Source organism: Chelmon rostratus, chromosome 17 (genome assembly GCF_017976325.1).
Source record: "Chelmon rostratus isolate fCheRos1 chromosome 17, fCheRos1.pri, whole genome shotgun sequence".
Lineage (NCBI taxonomy): Eukaryota > Metazoa > Chordata > Actinopteri > Chaetodontiformes > Chaetodontidae > Chelmon > Chelmon rostratus.
In genome coordinates, this window is record NC_055674.1 from 21,189,941 (window position 1) to 21,210,954 (window position 21,014).

General features: G+C 43.6%; 1 protein-coding gene across 2 annotated transcripts in view; it reads left to right on the top strand.

Annotated features, from left to right (window-relative positions):
• The first annotated feature begins 348 nt into the window (after positions 1-348).
• Positions 349-21,014, top strand: part of LOC121620830 (vesicle-fusing ATPase) — a 33,615-nt gene continuing 12,949 nt past the window's right edge. For both annotated transcript variants that reach the window (XM_041957056.1, XM_041957057.1), the window contains exons 1-2: positions 349-403; positions 19,647-19,732. In XM_041957056.1, the coding sequence (XP_041812990.1) occupies positions 392-403; positions 19,647-19,732 (98 nt within the window). In that variant the 5' untranslated portion in view covers positions 349-391. The remainder of the gene's footprint in view (positions 404-19,646; positions 19,733-21,014) is intronic.

The following is a 21,014-nucleotide window of genomic DNA, read 5'->3' on the forward strand; positions in this document are numbered from 1 at the left end:
GTTTTACAAAAATCATACAACAAGTAAAGAAGACAAGTAGTAGAAAAACTGGGCAAATATATATTTGTTCCTATCAAATGCGCGCGCACGCGGTGTGCATCGAACGGGTCGCGTGTCAGGCACAGTCCTGCCACCGCGGCCCGCGCGACGGCGGTGCTGTGCCCGCCTCTGTCCATCTGCCACGTGAGTGTTTTCGCACGGCAGACGCTCGCGGAGAGCCGAGCGATCCTCCTCAACCGCACGCGAGCTAATCGCCCCGCTTCCGCCTGAATCAGCCAATCAGAGCAAGGTGCGCTGCGGCTTATAAACCCATCTGCTGCCGAGCCTTTCCGCTCACTGTCCTATGAATCATTGACCCGAGCTGCATCCCTGAACTACCGCAACCGTGAAGATGGCGGCCCGGGTAAGATATATCACACACATTTATAGATATTTATTTATTGGAAAATATAATATTATCGTGTTTCCGTCCTGGAAATAAGATACGCAGGGCGGAAAATGTCGGGCGAGCATCGTCTCCCTTCAAATTGGAAGCAGTCTTGGTGCCTTCAGCGCCTGAATGTCACCGCGACAGAGGGATCTGGTGTTTATTTCACATGATTGCAGACCCCGTAACCCTTGCATGTGCTGGGGGAATTGTTTCCGCCAGGATTGCATATTAGCTCCAGCATCAGACCCCCTCTGCCCGCTGACCGCTGCCTTCTCCGGGAGCATCGCCGCTTAATCCCGGGCTCCGCTTGCCCTTGAGCCGCCGCGGCTGCGTACAGAGCGGCCGCCGATCAGCCTTTTAACGAGCCGTGCATGTGAGATAACAGAGTATACGTGTTTGTGAGGAGTGGTCAGAACAGCGCGGATCACCGTGTACAGGCAGCCCGTATGCAGCATGTCGGCATGCATTTGGTGATGCTGGTCAGAGCAGCGAGGTCCAGCGGTGCTGCTTTAGCCTCGGAGCTGCAGTCTGTGTGCGGTGTGCAGCAGCGGAGCGGTGCACGGCTGGCAGGTGGAGCGTGTGCACATGTGCTTCAGTGGTTGTGTAGAAACCTGTCGACGTGTAGGGAGGATGTTGGCAGGTAACCAGTGTCAGCCTGCCCTGTCTGCCCCCCTCTGATCACAGCTGTGGCTTCTGACAGGCAGGGCAGAGCTAAGGCCCCCTCTTTAGACTTAAAGCTTCCCCCCCAAAGTGCCCCCCTTTCTTGAATTTTTCTTTGATGTGCATCTTAAAAGCTGCATCCACTGATATAAAAAATCAAGCAAAGGCCGTAGTGAGTAAAGGTAAGGCAACGCTGCAAATTGCATTTGCTGCATCATTATAATCCTGGTGGAAGCAGGTTTGCACTAAATTTAGTAAACTGATCACAGATGGAGATATTTCAAAGCTCTTTCAAAGTTGTGATGCTGTCTTCCCATTATGTCATAAAAAAAACACAAAAAAAGCATCAAAAGTCACATGTTGCGTCTGTCCTGACTCTGAAAAGGCTACACCAGCGGCCCCAAAACATTTGGACTCATGGGTCCTGAATGGAATAGTTCGATTTTTGGATAATATGCTTACTTCCTGGTGGAGAGTTAGATGAGAAGACGCCACTCTCATGTCTGTGTAGTAAATATGAAGCTAGCGCTAGCAGCTTTTTAGCTTAGCTTAGCATAAAGACTGGGAACAAAGGGAAAGAGTTAGCCTAGCTCTGAGCAATGGTAACAAAATCCACCAGCGACTCCTAAGATCACTAATAAACAGCATGTCGGTATGTTTGATTCATCCGTTGTAAAAACAACAAGTGTTGTACACGTTATGTACTGGACTGTTTCTTCCTGAAATCTCTGCTGGTTGCCTGGCAACTGTTTAAAGGCACTAAATAGTCACATAAACCGCTCCTGAACAAACTGTCGCTTTGACACCTCTGTTTCCAGTCTTTGTGCTGTGGCTGTGGCTTCATGTTCAACATACAGACATGAGAGTGGTCTATTCCCATCCAACGCTCCACCGGAGAGCAAACGAGACAAGCCAAAATGTGGACCCATTCGTCTACAATGAAGCGGTGTGGGGGATTTTTAGGTTTTCGCATTTAAGTTTACAGTTGTGGTGTGATGAGGAAAAACTGCAAGTGTTTCAAATGCAATTAAGAAAGAGAAAAGTTTTTTTATCCAGTTAATCATCTCACTGCCCATCATATTTATCTGTGACCACTGGGGGGGTCTCGATCCCCAGATTGGGAACACATATTCACAGTATCATTTTATTTTGAAATGCTCTGGTGCAGCTTTAAATCCAGGGCTGCACCATTTATCTCATGCTGCCTCGCATATATTTGAGTGTGAGTTTGATCTGTTGTAGTAGTGCTGGGGTGGCCACAGTATGACATTTTCATGGTATGATAACGCTCATAAATATTGCAGTTTGCTTGGTATCACAGTACTAGTATTACACAATTAGCATTATTATTAGTAGTAGTAGTTGTAGTAGCAGTAGTAGTATAATGCACCCTAAAAACCAGAAAGGTTTTATTTGTTTGAACAAATGCTTTATTTATATTATTGAGATTATGTCCTATTTTTAATAAAATAATATTAATAAAATAGAATTCAACATTTTTTAACAACACTAATCCAATAATTCAATACCGTAGATAAAGAAATGCACATGGTATGATAATCGTCATACCACAGTATAACACTGCAACCCAAAGTGTGTCATTGTGCAGAGTCATGTTGCAAGGTGCTAACAGCTGTAGCATTACACAGCAAGATTGTCTGATTGTGTCCGTGTTAGACTCCAGAGAGAGTGGATGTAAATCATGCACATTTACAAATGAGGGTGTACCTTTGTGCTGGTAGACTCAGTAGCCTTCAGCAGGAGCCTTATTCAGGACCTAGTTTCACTCATTCATTGCTCGACCTTGCACGCTAGATATATATGCATGCAGAAGTGACACTCAGGGGTTAGTACATGCTATTAGATGGGTGCTTTCATTCAAAGAACCTTGGGATGCTTGTGCATAGATCTTGATCAGAGTTGTCTCAGAGGAAATGTGAGAGCTACATCACGCCTACAGAGGAAACTCTGCTAATAATCACAAAAAGTCGTTTCACTGTGACAGCTCTGCTGAAAAAAGAAGCAAAAATCTGCATCAAGCTGGAGGGAAGCGCTGACCTGAGTCCATTTTTTACTGCAGAGCCCAGACAGGCTACAGCAGCAGCATTTTGTTTAGCAGTGTAGCTGACCACTGCTGAGTTGTGGACAAGGCACAGCCCCCGAGCGGCTTCAGCCAGTGCTGCCTCGAATGGCTGCATGCCTTCGTTTGTCAGTTTTCACATGAAGAATGACGTTTTTTCAAAGGATTTAAGCAGGAAGAAATCAAAATCCTTGAATTATCATATTAAAAACATTAGCAGAAAGGTGGCGGAGGGATTGACTGTTTGTCCCTAAATTACTGTTGCTATGCTTGTCATTGCCAGATTTGTAAAAACGTCCACGTAAAGAAACCAATATCACAACATTAAGAGTATTTTTATACTATCAAAATATATCACATTTTGGTAAGATTTATGCAAATTTACATGCCAAATAGTTACAAATAATAACAAGCACAATAACAACTTGGTGTTTAAAGCAATTTCAGTAACTCATTTGCTTAGTTTGAAATACCACTACTTACATGGTAATATTGAAATATTGCTCAGCCCTGATAATGCAAACATAATTTTTTCTATAAAACTCAATACATTGCTGCACAGTCTTTATTCTGTCTTCTCTCTTTTGTTGGATAGTGATCGCTGCGTGCTGCATCTGCACAACACTTTTGGTATTTTCAGCTGAAATTAGACTGACAATAGCAGGATTTATTTCAGCAAATCAATACAAAACCTTTTATATTCCTTCTTCACCAGCTGTTTACTGGTCACGCATGATAAGGTGCATCCAGACGCAAGCCATATAAATTGACAGAAGTAATTTACATCGACTACATTAACATGCAGATGTGAAAGTGTGTGCGTACATGGAAAGGGGGGATGCAGTGGTACATTCCTCCTCTTGGTCATCCAGCATGAGTCAAACGTGTCCACTGGCGTGTTGTTTGAGTCTCTCTGCTACTGACAGACACACACTCAGATAGCCTTCACCCGCTCTTGCCCAGCAGATGATGTATTGTGGCACACTGAAGCTTGTCGGAGGGAGTCAGGACAAAACAAGCAGCTCCACAGACTGACAGCATGACTCTTCATCACTTTCAAACGAGAGAATTTTGCCATACAAAGTAAAATTAAGACATTAATGAAAAAATACAATGTGGATGGGAAGTAAATGATTTAAAGGTTAATAACACCTTGATAAATCTCAACGTTTATATCGCCTATTCTGCCCGATGGTGTTTGCAGAGAGAAAAAAATCATCTCTCCCAATTCTCACTTCCAAAGCAGGTGATGGCCTTTCATGAGCCTGCCTGTTTGTCAAAGATATTCATGAATTTTTCATGGCTTCGTAATTATACTGCCAGGAAAGCTTTCAGAGGGGAAAGAAGAAGATGTGCACGGTCTGGGTGTCACGAGCCTCTGGCACCGACTTGCTGTATCTGACCCTGTGTGCTGAATTCCCCGTGGAGGGGCAAGGCAAAAAGCGAATCCATCAATAACGCCAAAATAAGAAACAGTGTGGTCTGCTCGTTCTGATGCTGATCCCAGGCTGGGCTGTTTCCTGATTTCAGCATGAGGCCACAGTCGCTGACTGTCCACCAGTGTGGGAGGATGCAGAGATACAGTGAACACACAGCTGCTGACTTGTCATTGGGCATCTGATCAAAAGCAGTGTTTGCAACTAACTGATTTGGCTTTTCATGATAAATCAGCTGTTTAAATCATTTGTCAATTTGTCAAAAAAAAAAAAATACTGGTCAAAAATTCTAACCAAATTCAACTCGTGTAAAACAAATTTATATGTTCCAGTATCACCAGTTTCAAGAATTACACTGGTAATGAAAAGCACTTTGTGGTTGCATGTAAGCATAAATTTTACTAGTAATTTTACTAGTTTGAGCACAACCACCAAAGGTGACATTTAAAAGTCCATGAGAGTGGAAAAGAGACTGTATATGAACATCAGACGTGCTTCAAGGCTAACATTAGTCTAACGATCACGTTACAAGTGAAACTTTAAAGGCAGCAGGACAGTGGCTCTGGTTCAGATGTGTCCAATCCAAAAAAGGAGTTCTGGACACATTGATGCTTAATCAATGCCTAATTCGCTCGAAGTATTTCTTCGCTAACATTAGCTGCCAGGACATTGCTATGGACTTCAATATTCTGCCTTGCTTACGTGTATTTGTGTTTTTGTGTTTTTATTGTTTGCCGTATCACAACCTTTCTGACCATAACGTACTGTTGAATTAACCACGTTCGCTCTCTGGGCACCCTTCAACTCTTTAAATGCACATTGTCACTCTTACTACAGCACCATGCACAATGCTTAGCATGTGGAGAAGTCCAAAGCTCGACAGGCCTCAGTCATAGTCAGCATAGTTTGCTGAGTCATGATTAGGCAGTCATTGTTTGTGGGATGGAATTAGTAGACAGATGATAAAAGGCTGAAATGAGCAATTGAAGTAAAAATGACCTCCTGCAGCAGGTATCAGACAGACGGCCACAGCCGAAGTCTTTATTATAATATGCAGCATCTTTAAACATTAGGATGCATACAAGCGATCAGACTGTCCACCTTAAAGAGGGGCTTGTGCAGTTTGCTGAGATGTTAATGGATCATTGATCTGCTATCTTGAATGGTGAACTGACCTCAGGATTCACACAGGGATTCCTGAGTATGCTTTCATTTGTGTATAATCACCTGAAACTAAGAATAGTTGTATTTTCAATACTTGAGAACGAGCTCTTTATATCTACAGAGGAAGTCCACCATGTGGCACCGCCATGTTTCTACAGCAGCTCAGAACAGACAAACTGGCTTAAGAGAGCATCTTTCAGGTTGTTCTGGGTTTTAGTGGCCACTGTAGAGGAGGGCGAGACGAGGGGCTTTCACTTGGTTGCAATCTGCAATCTCACCACTAGATGCCACTGCATCCTACACACCTTTAACACTAATCTCTATAATAAAATCTGCATATGAATCTAGAATCTGTAGGCAGGATTTTGACATCAGAAGCATTTGTAGTCTGTTTGTAGTCTTATTGACCAATCACGTTTGAGCGTGCTTTGGTTGTATACAGGAAGCCAAAATGCAGTCCCATTGGATGAGACTTTAGCTTTTTATTAGCTTTTTGCTTTTAAATGTCTCTGCATTCATGTGCAGACATCTGTTTATTGAGATTAACTGAATTCTACATTCTCACATCACAAGTTGCCAATCAGACTGTAAACGGTGCACAAAAAGGGAAGTCCAGGCCCAGATCTTGACATCCACTGGCTACACCGCAAAACATTTGTCGTTGCCAGCTATGAGATCTGAGACAGAGAAAACACAGAGTCCCTTAAGGTCAGGGATAAACAAAAAGGGTCAGTAAGACACTTGGACACACTCTGGCTGTGGCTGAGACTGAACGGACGACCTTCCGTCCACCAGGCGGTCTCACCGGCCATCTGGCCTTCATAAAGCCACTGGACAGAGCCGCAACCCAAAGCTGAAGCATGTAAACATGACACATGTTCAAGAATAACATGGCTGAGCCAGACGTTGATTTATCCTGTTATGACCGGTAAACGCAGTGTAGAAACATTTTGCTTACTGTTTTGGTCATTTCTCTCCAATTAGAAGAAACCGTCTGTTCAGTTTTTGATCACAAAGAAACATTTTCAACTTCTTTTAGCTGGCAGACCCAAATATTCTGTGTACTACTCCACTAACAGTAAATGTGGCAGTAAACCTTCAAATAAACAGCTTAACCTGAATTAGGCCTCAAGTGGAGCGTGGATGCACCCGGGTAACTGTTAATGAGAAAATAACCAGTAAAACACACATTGTGTTGACTCTGTGGCTTCCCTTTGTGGACGTGAAACAGCAGAGGTTGAAGCCTCAGCCGCAGTTCAACCTCTGACAGATGCTTTCAGCTATATTGAAATCTCCTCATTGCTGCCCGCATTCGTTCAGTCAGTGCAGAGTAGGCGCTTTTTGTGTTTCAAGGACAACCTGATTGATGGAATTGTGTCAAAATCAATGGACGAAGATGGGGTGCTTTTGATTCCACAATTAGAGAGGAAAAAAAAACAAGAAACACACGCCTGCTTGTGTAATGGAACAAGTGAGTGGGCTACAAACGATGGCAGCTCTCCTGATGTGTCTCCCTCCTTCTCCGTGGTCTCTTTCTCGCTCCTCTTTAATGAAGTGAGCGGTTTATTTCTCTCATAATTTCCCTGTAGTTCCACAATCTACTGCTCAGCAACTGTTCATCAAGAGCCTGTTATTTGTTCCTCTGCTTTAGCACCCACACCCAGTTTTGGAGGTAGCAGACTGCATCGTCAACGTCTCTGTCGCTCTGCTTCAAACTGTTTTTTATAACCCTGATGAATGAACTGCACCGTGCTCACCTGGACCTGCAACCGATTATACCTGCAACAGCAGCAGCACCACAGCATGCATTTTCTCAGCCTCTCCATCATCCACCATTGTTTTATGTTGTTTTTTTACAGACACCCTTTTAATTTGACACATTCATTTTTTTATATTAATTGTTTAATTCAACACCTGTGATCCTCCACACTCTGCTGCCTCGCTGAAGTGACCAGCTAACGCCTCTAAAATGCTTTCTCACACCTCAGATGGTTGTGTGATGAGTTTCCCTTCAGGGTGGGTCGCTAACTTTAAGATGGATGGTTTTTGGCAGCTTGTTTGCTGGCCAGTGTTTATTAAATGTTTTTTATGACATGTTAAAATATATATGAAAAGGCAGTTGCAGCCTCTTCTATGGTTCTTGTGTGTTTGGTTATGTATGGGCATGATGCTTCTGTACGAAACCACATACACGAGTGTCTGTCTTCTGTACATAGAGACTGTGTCTCTATGTCCTGTTGCGTACCTGCGTGTTTAGCATGCGAGTAGGTGTGTGTCTAGGAATGTGTGTGTTCGGAGAGAGACGGTACTGGCTAATCCCTGGGCGTCTCCATGCAGGGCCTTCCTCTGTGAGCTCTGAGCTGTAGCTATTTTTAGAGAGCCACTCTGTGCTGTGGGGCAGCCTGCACAACAACACACCGATGCACACACACACACACAGTGTACACACTGTGTTCCTGGGGTTGAGCCTGTGTGTGTGTTCACTGAGGACAGGAGCAACCTTCAGAGTGGGTGTTGGCATGTTTCATGTTTGTGGGCTTCTATTGCCCTAATAAGTCCATTTGAAGAATTAAACCAGGAAAACAGTGATGGGTTAGGGCTCGGTGATGTGGATTAGATAATATCACAATATTAATAAGAATATTTTTCCTGTATTTTGATGTGAAGTGCAGTGAACTGCGTTGCACTGCTATGAATTCAGTTATTATTATAGGTTTATGAGATGAATGATTTGAAGATTTTTGGTTATAAAACTTGATATGAGACATAAACATGTTAATAAGTGAGCTTTAGACGTGCTGTTGGAGGATTTTGTCACCCATTGATAGAGGCAGGCTAGATGTTTCCTCCTGTTATTAATCATGCTAAGCTAACCAGCTGCTAGCTGTAGCCTTATATTTACCATGTAAGCAAATGGTATCAATCCTGTAAGTCTTGGCAAGAAAGAGAATCAGTGTATTTCCCAAAATGGTGAACTGTGCCTTTAAGAAGGACAGTGGTCACAAAACTCACGAGTGACCACATGACCACTGGGAAAAATGAGGAATAAAGCTGTCAAACAAGGTTGATAACAAGGCCTGGACTTCCTGGTGGGCTGGCCAGCTGATTTGCTGATTGGCCTGGAATGTCCTGTGTTAGGACTGACAGATGAAATGGGTCAATCAAAGAGAAAACATCACACAGCAGCTGCAGCCACTCAAAACTGCAGATTCTCACCCTCAGTCATTATACCTATCCCACTGTTTGCTGCATTGCAGTAATTGCAGCTCTTGTCACAAAAAACAATAATGCAATATGGTCATACCATTTTAACACGATCCACAGGAAGTCATGATAGCGCCTCTCAGCCGCAGTGAGTGTTTTACAGCACCCACGGTGTTTGCGGTAGATTGTCCTGAAACCAGACAAGAGCAGGAACCATCCATCCAGTTTATCTCCTTGTCAGCTTGCAAGTGTTGGCTGACAGAGTACAACACCTTAGTGGATTGCATTTCGATGCGACCGCTCAAAGTGGTGTTTGGCCTGTCGCTGCTGTGCACATGTTGTCTTTCCTGCAGCAGAGCCGTAGATCTCGGGCAGCAGTAGAGGCGGGCGTAGCTTCCTGTGTCGGTTTAGAAGCGATGCGGAAGCACTTCGAGCACTGAGTCAGGTTTTGAAGTGCACTCACTGATGACCTCTAGAAGACACTGTGGACTAATGTTCCCTTCACAGACTGAGAATTTTGGAAGTGAAAGTTGGAGGAGGCGCTGCAGTGGGTGAATAATTGGCCACTCATCCAACATAGCTCCGAAGCTGAACGTGGCTAATTAATGGCCCATGTAATTCACTGCATTTTTACTTTATTCATTTTGTTTTTGCACATCTGACAGGGAAGAACCATCACTCTGTGCAAACTGACAGCACCTTCTTGATTTAACACCGTCTTCAACAGAAGACTGCCAAGGAATTACTTAGTGTGATATATTTAAATGGAAAAGTGAGTTGGCTCTTATAGGCAGCTTGTTCATTTCATAATGCGCTCCGTGAGGGCGGCAGATATTGAATTTGTGGCTCTTAACTTGGAGTGCTGAGCAGGAGCTAATAAAGGGCTTTGGAGTTTATTTGGGTGCCCGTCATCTATTGTAATTTGGCTTTTTATGAGCTTAATCTAACATCCGTCAATATCAGTATCAACATTTCTTTTCAGCCATGTTTGTGCTTCATGTGTTTATGCTGTACGTGTTATAGCATATATTCCAAAGCTTGAAAATACACACAGAGCTGATACAATTAACTGTTGGCCCGGGCTCATATTTCATACCCCTGGACGGAAAAAAGTGAAACAGTGGTTTCAAATTCAATTGCAGTGAAGTAAATGCAACAAATTTGTTTGACATTGATTTTTCTGACATTCTGTGGCACAGAGGCTGAGAGGTATTAGCCAATCGTGATTAAGATTGAAAGACTGTAGGTCATTATCAGGTTTTTATGCTTTTTTCTAGTGGTTTTCTCATACTGAGAAAGCTCAGTGAATCTGTGTGCAGCTTCCTGTAACGTGTTGAAGTGGCTGAATTCTGCCAGAGCTTTCCATCATCTATAAGAGCACACTCAACACATTGTTTAGCAAAATAAACACCCTTACCAACTTATCTGACCGTATAATGCAGTCTAATACACCAACCATGGAATAAATAAATGGGATTTTACTGAGAGGTGTTCAAGGATATAAATGGGTTGGACATAATATTAGAAACACCTCTCATTATGGTGCAACGTAAAGCAAACTACAGCCTCCAGAGAAGCCATGCAGATGAATCAACACCTCTGTTCACACAAATAAACTGTGACCATCATGATGGTAGGGTTTACTGCAGGGCCGTTGTATTGGACTGCATCAGTTGTAGCTATAGGTGTACATAATAAAGTGGCTACTGAGTGCATATTTTTATCATAGAATATATTTTTTCCATAGGAAAAAAGTAGAACATTTAAAATATAAAACAATTGAGTCGCTAATTTTAAAAGTAATTTTGTTTTTCAATTTGTGCCTGTAATTTTGCAAGCACATCGCATGTTAGAAGTGTTAGCTAACAGAGCGTCATTAGTGTACACGTGTTTCAGGGGATCTGATAAAAGCTTTATTTTTGGTCTCCACCAGCTCCTGGGGTAAATATCTGGCTGTTTTTGTTTGTTTCCCAGCTGCTCATTCTGTCTGTCTGCTGCAGGTAGAAATGGGCTTGATGAGAGCGGAGACACTGAACCCAGTTATAAAGTTTGGTGAAACCAAAAGAATACGCTGAGGAGCACTGCAGAGTGAGCTCTCTGTATCTGATAAAAGCTGAGATCGTCTTCACGAGTCATTTTGTAGCCCAGCTCAGCAGGGAACAACAGACACCGTGCTGTCGGCTGTGTCGACATCACAAACGCTCGCCTCTGCTGCAGCAGCGGCTTCATTACGAATCGACTGCCAGTGCAGACATCTGACTGGATACTCCCCCTGAGGCGCCGCAGGATGAATCATTTAATAGGAAGCTTAGAATAAGAGGAATATTTAGAGGGGAGATGCAGGGAGTGACCGTTTCATTATACAGCCACTCCCTGCTTCTGCAGTTCACACACACACACACACACACACACACACCAGTGCCAAAAGAGAGGAACAACATTTTGAATGATATATTGAAGGACCCACACAGCAGACTGAATGATCAGTAACTGAAAGAAAAAACATTGGTGCATTAAAAAGATGGAAAATTGATCAGGGTTTTAAAATGATTGGTTTTTGCTGGAGATAATGATGTTTGCTGAAATGAACACAATAACCAGTTAGACGAGGGCGGCAGTGAGCTGAGAGCATTTCTCAGAAAGCCCAGGATTATTTTTCTGCAGACAGGAGGTGGAGAGAGCGCCATGCGACCGAACCCGACAGGCTGAAAGAGGTGATGGAGGGGGTGTCTTGGCAGCAGGAAAAAATAGCTTTAGTAAGCACACATTACTTCAAGTTAGAGAGGAGCACCTTCGTAAGAGCTAAAAGAAACACCTGAGCCAGCAGCAGCTCGGAGGAAATCCTCGGACAACACTTGCTCTTACATCAGCAACCCAGACAAAACAGAGACGGCGGCTGAAGCTGTGTTTCCTCAAAGTACATCAAACAAATAGCAGAGGAAAGGAGGGGAGAGGGAAGGGAGAACAGAAAATGGACGGATGGACAATCTTAATGTCTCGAGATCCTGGAAAAAATGTACAACAATGTATTCTACATTTCTAAATAACTGTGATGTATGTCTCTGTGTTCCCAACCTGTGTGTCAGCGCCTCCCATTGGCTCATCAGATCAGTCTGAAGGAGCTGCATGATGATAATTAAGACATCAAAATATATCTCTACTGTACAAATTGGTGGCATTTTTTAAAAATGTATAATCTAATCTTCGATTCTTAGAGTGAATTACAGAACGGTTGGAACTCTTCTGTCCCCTAAGAGCAACAAAAGTCTAATTTTGTCACCTTTTGACAGAGCCAGGCCTGCTGTTTGCCTCAGTTTCCAGTCTTCATGCTAAGCTAAGCTAACTGGCTACACATGAGAGTGATATCAATCTTCTCATCTGACTCTCAGCAAGAGAGTGAATAAGCATATTTCCCAAAAAGTATTTCTTTAATACGAGTCATATATCATGCTTTCATAATGTATTTTATGAAATCTATAAGTCTGCAAGCCAATGCTGCCAACAGTTGACAATAGATAGATGGGAAGTTTTCTGCTTTTCCTTGAAGTTGTATTCTTCTGCTGTTCCTCGTGAGTTTAGAGAGCTGTCACAGGCAGCTCAGAGCTTCCTTCAGGTAAAGGTAGATACAGCTCCGCCCAGAAACTGGAGCAGGAAGTCAAACGCAAAGACAAATGGTGTTCACGTGACCGCTTGTTTAAACTTGTTCATGTATTTTCTTCTGCTGTTGTTCCTCTACCTGTTATGTCCTGTCTGTTTGAGCATGCCGGCTAACGCTGAGTGACCCAGTCCCAACAGACCAAACACAAAGCGGTAGCAGGACTAGTACTGGTGTGAATCACTGCCCTTCCCACCACACGATGGACTGGATTTCCAAATGCATTCGTCCACGATTGACTGATTTATATATGTGAAATGAAATTATCATAAGGGCACATCATTACAGTAAAGGGTCCCATTCCCAGTATGGGACCTCATCCATTAACAATTAACATTTACTCACCAGAGAGGAAAACCAGCTGATTCCTTTCCCTTGTATCATGTCTCTTACCACAATAAGACAGTCGCACCCTGTCTCTAATGTGGAGAAGAGAAACAGCTCATCATGAACGTAACACTGTATGTTTGGCATGAACACAACTCACATCATCACAACACGACCGGATTTGGGGTGAAATTTGGCATCTGGAACAGAACATGAAGTGTTGAAAACAAGAAAAACGTGTGTTTTCTCTTTGAAAAATGGTTTGAATCCAATCCAAGCAAGCCCCAAATCTGGCATGCATGCACCTGACTCCACCCCAGGTGATCTGTGTGTGTGCGTGTGTGTGTGGGTGGGTGCGGCCTGCATGAGTGAAGCCATACATGCGAATGCGGCTTAAATGCACCTGTCCTCAGCTACCACAGCTTGGCGCCTCAGCCTCAGCAGCTTGCTGCTTTGAGTCCCCCTCCGTCTCAAATGCTGTCTTCTGTCCTTCCTCTCTGCTTGCCCACGCTGGCGCCACAAGGTCGTAATATTTTTCAAGGTATGTATGGATACACACCTTTAAACTTTCAGAACGAGCTGCCGTCTTCCTCGTCATGTGGGACGTGCAGCAGCTGCTCCCCTGACAGCGTGCTAGCAGTCTGTGGCTCTCTGGCTGGGGAGGGTTGTGTTCACAGCTTCCAGCCCCGTGCTGCAGGTTTGATAGCTGGCTAGCACCTCAGGCCACCTTGCACATAGCGGCAACCCTAGAATGCCTGGCACCATTGCAACCAATGACTGAGCTGCAATGTCGAGCTGGTGTCACACGTTGACTCAATGGAGACATCCATGAATCACCTCCCCTGTCGCGCTGCAACTCAGAATGCGTAGCTTCTGGAGCCCAGAACAAAATGGATTTGCTCCACTGGGAGCTCGCCATTTTGATTCAGGTGGCCGGTAGTCTGAACAGATTGAATCCAGTGACGTAGATTGGTATTATAGCGCAGTAACCAAGTTTTGCTAACATATAAGAGCCTACATGTGAAATGAAGGTCGATATTCCAGAGATCTGATACAGTAATAATGCTGTTTTAGTCGACCAATAAAGCATCTGATGATTATTTAAAGACGCTCCACTCAGAGTTCATGTTGACAGAGTTAAACCCTGCCTGCCTGTAAAAGTTTGCTCCTTCACAGATTTCAGTAATGACGAGCTTTCATCCATGTTCAGTGTGTTTCACCTCTCATTTATTTTCTTCTACTTGATCTGACGCTTCGAGGATGATTGATGACCGCATGAGGACCGATCAGTAAACCGTGACAGGAATTTAGATCAATAACGAGTGTTTGCGAGGTTCGCCAAAGGGTGACACAGGATAGATTGATGGCAGGCATTGTAACGTGTACAAACGAAGATATGCATATGTAACGTTTCCATGGACGTTTGGATCGGGGTTTCCAAACCCAGCCGGGCTCCGCGGGACACCGTGGGAGGTGGGAGGGAGGAGGTGCAAGAGGATGTCCTTAAAAGAACAGGAGGGCAGTTTGTGGTCACAGTCTGGGCAGCAGCAGCTAACTCCTATCAGATAAGGAGGACTATGTCTTATGCATTTACAATAACTTTTGACTGCCTGTCATGGTCTTCATCAGTGACTGAAGTTGGCTCAGTTGTCATCACATGATCACGTGATAGATAGTCTCTTGTGTGGTGTGTGATTTTTCTCAGGCGATCTACTGACTCTACAGTTAGGTCACATGATGCCAGATTGCTGATGAAGACCTTCAGTTGCAGCAGAAAGCCCCAGAGCGGACCTTTGAGTCAGGATTATTTAGCCAAAGTGCAATTTCCGCATCAAATCACTTGAGACACATCACACAAAATGACCGCCAACAACATCCCAGGTTTATTTCTACTCTGAAAGCTTGATGCTGTGTGGTTAAATATGGAGGCGGCTGCCCTGCTGGTGTAGTGGGGTTGAAACCAGATCATTTCAACTGTCATCGCTGTGGGCTTTAAATAACCCACGTTATGAGACTTGACGTTCACTGTTTTTAGGTTACCCAGATGCTTTCTCGGGTAGCCCAGATGGGATGCAGTTTGCAGATACTCATAGCAGTCTGGCTTTTGTATTTCACGATGCTTCTGCTCTTTCCCGCCTTCTCAGTCATCCACATCGATCTTTTTGCCACTTTGCCGTCCCTGCTGAAAGCAACATTTCCCATCTCCATTACCACAAAATGTTTTTTTTAAACATGTATCACATTTGTCTTTGTTCCACAAGTGGAATTGTTTTTCATACCTCACTTTTATGGCATGTTTTTTTCAACAATAATGGTTTTGCTCGCATGATATTTGAGATATCTGCAAAAGAATTTGGATGATCATAATCACACTGTGAACATTTAAAACACTGAAGATACCTGCAACTAGAGTAGCGACAGAGTAGCTCTGAATGAGACCTTTTGTGATTGACAGTTGCTTAAGAAACGTGTGAATTGCATATTTTTGCTGTGAAACATGCGAGCAGCTAAGTCCTGAGTAGTTATCATATTATTGAACTGCAATGGGCAATCTCATCCCAGACACGCTGTGAGTGGACGTGGAGTTGACATTTTTCAGGCTGTAGTATTTAGTGTTGTTGTTTCGGGTTGTGTGGCCCTGGCTGTGTTTCAGCCCTGCTGTATGAATTGTGTGATAAGAACAGTGACAGATTCTGTAAACAGAATCAAACGCCCATACAGTGGCCATGATGAAATCTTCTTTGGAAAAGTGAGTATAACTAAACACAACAAAGGGAAAGAATGGACGGTTATTTTGGGTGAGAGGCCCCTTTAAGTCTTTTTTGACACGTTGGTGTTGCTCTGTTTCACCTCTGTCTGGACGGACTACAGGGGAGCAGGTGATGAGGGCACGGTGCCAGCACTGCAGTGTTTTCCACCAGTTTGTCCCAATCATGACTCTCCCAGTTCCTCTCTATGTCTACGGTCTTTTATTTTCTCACATGGAGAAACACAGTTAGTGTACAGAACATTCTAACGTGTCTATCTTTAGCTCTTCTGTCACGAGTCTATCGCCGTCTCTCTGTCCATCTAACTGAACGCCTCAGGGTGCCACCGTCCCTCTGATTTTAGTCTCCTGTGAGAATTTTTCTGTCAACAGGTGGTTGATAACAGATCTTCTGCCTCAGATCTCACATGCAGCTTGACGCTTTATCTCATGTTGCAAACATTAAAATTGACTGGTGGCTGGAAATAGGAGAGGAAACAGCACGAACACTTTGCCATGAAATGTGGCAGGAATCTGGAGGGGACTTGGTGGGTTAATGGATTTTGCCTGTCATCTGGATCTGGAACCTGGCCCATGAAACAGTTTTTGTTTTCTATCCATGGCTACTCTCCTAATGAGGCCTGACGATTTATCTGCTAAAAATAATTGCATTTATGTGCGATAGAGATAAAGATAAATGCTGATCTTAAGCTGCTGCAGAGGGTGCAGCTTTGCAAGCCGCAGAATGATCTGACGGTAGAGGATGTTTGTTTTCATGCCAGCTGGCAAAGGGTTCACACGCTCTGTACCTATAGACAGTGAGTTAAAGGAAGCAGCTAGACCTGACTGACTTGTCCACATACATCAACCAATGCAAACAAATGGTAGGAATGGTAAGAACTTGAAGATAATTATCTCCTGAATCTGCAGCTTCCCTTTGCTTTGCAGAGCTTTATAGTGACTTCCAGCTCATTTTTTAGCTGTTCAATAATTGTTTTCACTACCAAAAAAAAATTCCAGTCACAGTTGCACTTTATTGCATTATCAATGGATCCTGGTGCCGTTTCATTGTGCTCAGTAGAACAGATGTTATTTCATTTTTTCCAGGTGTGTTAATATTGGAATGCATTTGTGAGGGGGGGCGTTCCACCAGTGTCTGTCAACAAGCTGCTATATTACGTTAGCTTTAAATGGAGCACGTTCGTTGAAGCAGAACGCAGATCAAACAGGGAACAGCGAGGAGCTAACCTAACCTATCAGTGTGTCCACAGTATAAGTGCTGTCTGACGTTTTTGACACTTGTGACTTAAAACAATTTGCGGCAGCGTAGCCTCTGCTGCCTCTGGGGGACGTTGCCGTTTAAACCCGTGATAAATCAGCCGGCAGCGAAGCCTGATTTATCGTTGGAGGCTCTGCCTGGTTGCTTAATGCAGTTGCCATGGTTACCACTTCTTGTGCTCAGGCTGCAGAGATGTGCATTGGAATTTCTCTGTGCGCTGAACCTCGCAGCTGAGTCTTCCTACCTGTGTCTTGTGCTGCAGAGATGGACACGGCAGTGAGTCCTTGGTAGAAACAGAACACAACCTGCCTTAAATGCTGGTACAATATTAAGAGCCTCCTGAAAGATGGCACTGAGTTTTGTAATGGAGAGTGAGGGTAAAACACACTGATGCAGAGGTGGTTTCTCCTACTTTATGTTCGTCATGTCCAGCCTGTGTCCAATGAAATTGATGAGACTGGCTTTATATTTATTCATTTATTTATTTTCGTCATCGAAAGATCCCAAACATGATCCCTCTGTCTCTCTTCAACCTGGCATTGCGCCAGGCATTACCTGCCGGTCCACCACGTGTTACGTTTAGCCTCCCTTGGCCATGAAAAGAAGACATTCTGCAGACATTCTGCAGCCTTGTTAGCGATAACAAATGTGCAACATCTGGTCAGACTTTCAAAATAAATCTGACTACTTGTCTAGGTTCAGTAAAAGATCGTGCCTAAAAAAAAAAAAAACTCAACATTGAGTATTGGATTAATGGAGTCGTGGTGTGTGTGGGGGGGTCACATGTGTGGTGCACCACGCTACCCCTACCTCCACTCTTAGTACAACTTTATTGCCCTTTGCCCCCTTTTATCTAATGTTTGTCCTTCAGGCCCGTCATTATCGCCCCCTGCTGGTGCCTCACCCTCAGACGTGAAGCACGCTGACACGCTACCCTCTAGCATTACGCCACCTCTCCTCAGCAGGTCTGTTACAGTCTCTGGTGTGAGACCGGCTGAGTGTTTACAGTGCTCATAAAGCTGTCAGCCAGATCATATCTTTGCTTGATCACGTCCTCTGGTAACACTTAAATGTTGTTCAGTATTGATTCTTCCCTTGCTTTGACATAAAACATCTGACGCAGTGAGGATTTTCTCCGCAGGCTTTGCCGTTCTGTTTTTCCTGAAGCTGCTTACTGTCTGTTTGGCAGCCTGCAGACGCTCAGACTGGTTCTGTGATCGACCAGAATGTTGTCCTGCCTTTCAACACTGCATTTCTCTCTGTGCTAATGGAAAGAGATTTATTTTGCTGTAGCTCAGGGTTGTCAACTTCTTCTATGCTAATAGCAAAAATAAAAATGCCACTGTAAGCTTGTGTGAAGACTTTTTAGAAAATCACACCATGCCAGTTAAACACTTCTCACCTTTCTAATAATAGAATGGAGGTGAAACCTTCATCACTTTTCCTCATGTAGCCTACTGTAATTCATCCCTCTGGATGCACAGCTAGAATTTAGGGTAGTGTATCTAAAGTGCTGGAGGAAGTCTTTGGATCCTTTACTCATGTAAATATAGCTGTGCATTAATCTAAAAAAGTGACAAAAGTAACTGCAGCTGTCAAATAGATATAACGAAATAAAAAGTACAATATTTCCCTCTGACATATTAGTAGTGGAGTAGAAGCAGAAAGTAGCAGAGAATAAAAAATCCTCAAGCACAGGTACGTAAAATGATATTTAAGTTCAGTACTTGAGTAAATATGTAGTTACTGGCTGTCTCAGCAGGTCAGCAGCACCCTTTAACATCAGGTGCTTCTACTCTTTTACCAACTTTATGTAAATATGCACGTTTTTACAAACTTGCACTTGTTTTCAGAGCACTTCTGGCTTTTGACTTGACTGAATTTACTGCTGAGGCGCCACTCGGCTCATTAAGTTGCGTTTCTAAGGAAACGTCAGCAGCGTGTTAGCAGACCTGCCAGCAGAGTTAAAGTTAAAACCCTCCACAGACCCCTCGTCTTGTAGATTGAAGCACATATTCCTGAGTGTTTAATGCATGTTAAATTAAGTGCGTGTTTCTTTTCATAATAATGAAACCACAAAAAGAAACAGCTGCTGACTCAGTCGATTTCAGTTAAGTTCAGTTCAGTTAACTCAGCTGGTTTTATACTCTCAGAACTCATAAGATGGCTTTGAACTAATGATCGACCGATGTTCACGCCAACTCTGAAATGATTTACAACACACAGCTGAATAGAAGAATAGAATGGATGGGTCAGAATTTCAACGGCTTTGGCAACTTTAATGAAATTCAATCACAGATATAAGATGTTGAAATCTTAAAATCCTGATAAATGGACATGAGTTTGCTTCTGATCAGCCTGAACGTTCCATCTGAAGCACCGATCTCACCTCAGGCTGCACACAACCTGACTGCTCACTGTGTCCATACACATGATGTTGCTCAGTGTGTGAAGAGACAACACACAGCCAGCATGCAGCCCCAATGGAGGGTACAGATTTCAAATGCTCAAATAATTAAATTAAATTCTAGTTGTACAACAGGTTTGGTAAAATGATGCTTTGAGCTGCATGAAGGGAAAAAACCCCTTTCCTTGGATATAAAATGTTCAGTCATGCTCGATTCGCTTTAAACATTGCTCTTTTTCTCCGTCTTCCTCTTCGCAGACCATGCAAGCGGCGCGATGCCCGACAGACGAGCTGTCGCTGACTAACTGCGCCGTGGTGAGCGAGAAGGATCTGCAGTCAGGACAGTGAGTAGTCGTCGGCGCCGGTCCCTCATTGCTTTTGTCAACATACGGCACGCACACGCCATCATCTATCCAACACCCGTCCATCCACCCACCATCCACCCAGAAGGTCACAGTCAATAATCTGATACGAGGCTGCACGACTCGCAGGGTGTGATGATCAAGATTATTTCACTGGATATTGTAATAATGATAATTAAAGCTGCAAGAATTTGATGTGAAAATAGGCCGTCTTTACAGCCTGACTCAGCGCGTAGACAGTAATATGGATTATATTGACATAATCACATAATCACAGACCCTGTCAGTGAAACAAAGTGTCTCCAGTTACACACGTACCCTTATTTTTTTTAGTGTGTGCATTATTTTGCCCATGTCGGACGGTTTTGAGCCTCTCCAGCTGGTCCTGCATCCTGCAGTGTGAACACCATTCAGACACTTCAGATGTCACCGCGTTCCTGCTGCTTTTATCTCTTTGTGTGTTGAAGCAAGAAATTACGCTAATAAAATACGATGGGACTGAGCTGCCCGCCGCAGCAGCAAACGTACATCAGTGTTTACAGATGCATACGAACGAAGTAATAAAAAAACACAGAGAGAGATTTAAAAGATAAAACCGATGTTTCATACAACCAGATCCTGTTAGGTCATGTTATAAATTCTGATGCACAATGTAGTTTCCCACCAAGATAACCTGTTATAATTTCAAGATTCATTAGTTTTTGCTGCCATGGCAACTACAGCCTTGTCTTTATTATTCAGTGCCACCAAGCAGTGAAGCTTTTTGGCCTTTTTTTCTGGTATGTGCAGCACAAGATATTATATTATTAAAGTCATGACTTAAAGAAGCTTTTATAGTAGCCTAAACAAGGTAACATGAGTCTTTAAAACGACGGCGTTAAAAGCCACTGCAATGACGTCATGCAGTCAGTGTCAACATTTTACAGGATGTTTTTTTTCTTGGTCTGTTTCTACGTGATGGCAGACTCGTGGTAAACTCTTCTGATGAGCCTGTTGGCCCGGTTTGAGTGTAACGAGCTGACCTTTCTGTTCGATATCCGGCTGCAGCCTTGTTGGAACAGAGGTGGCCGTAGTGAGAAGAAGGTGCTAGTATCCTAGTAACCGCTGGAGATTAACCAATCACAGCTCTTCAGTAATGCCCCTATGAAATTGGCCAATTAGACACAGTGCCGCTGCCTGTTTTTTCCTCGTCTCCTGAGAGGTGACCTGTAAAAATATCTGTGAATTAAAGCTGCACTGACCGATACTTTTAATCAACGATGAA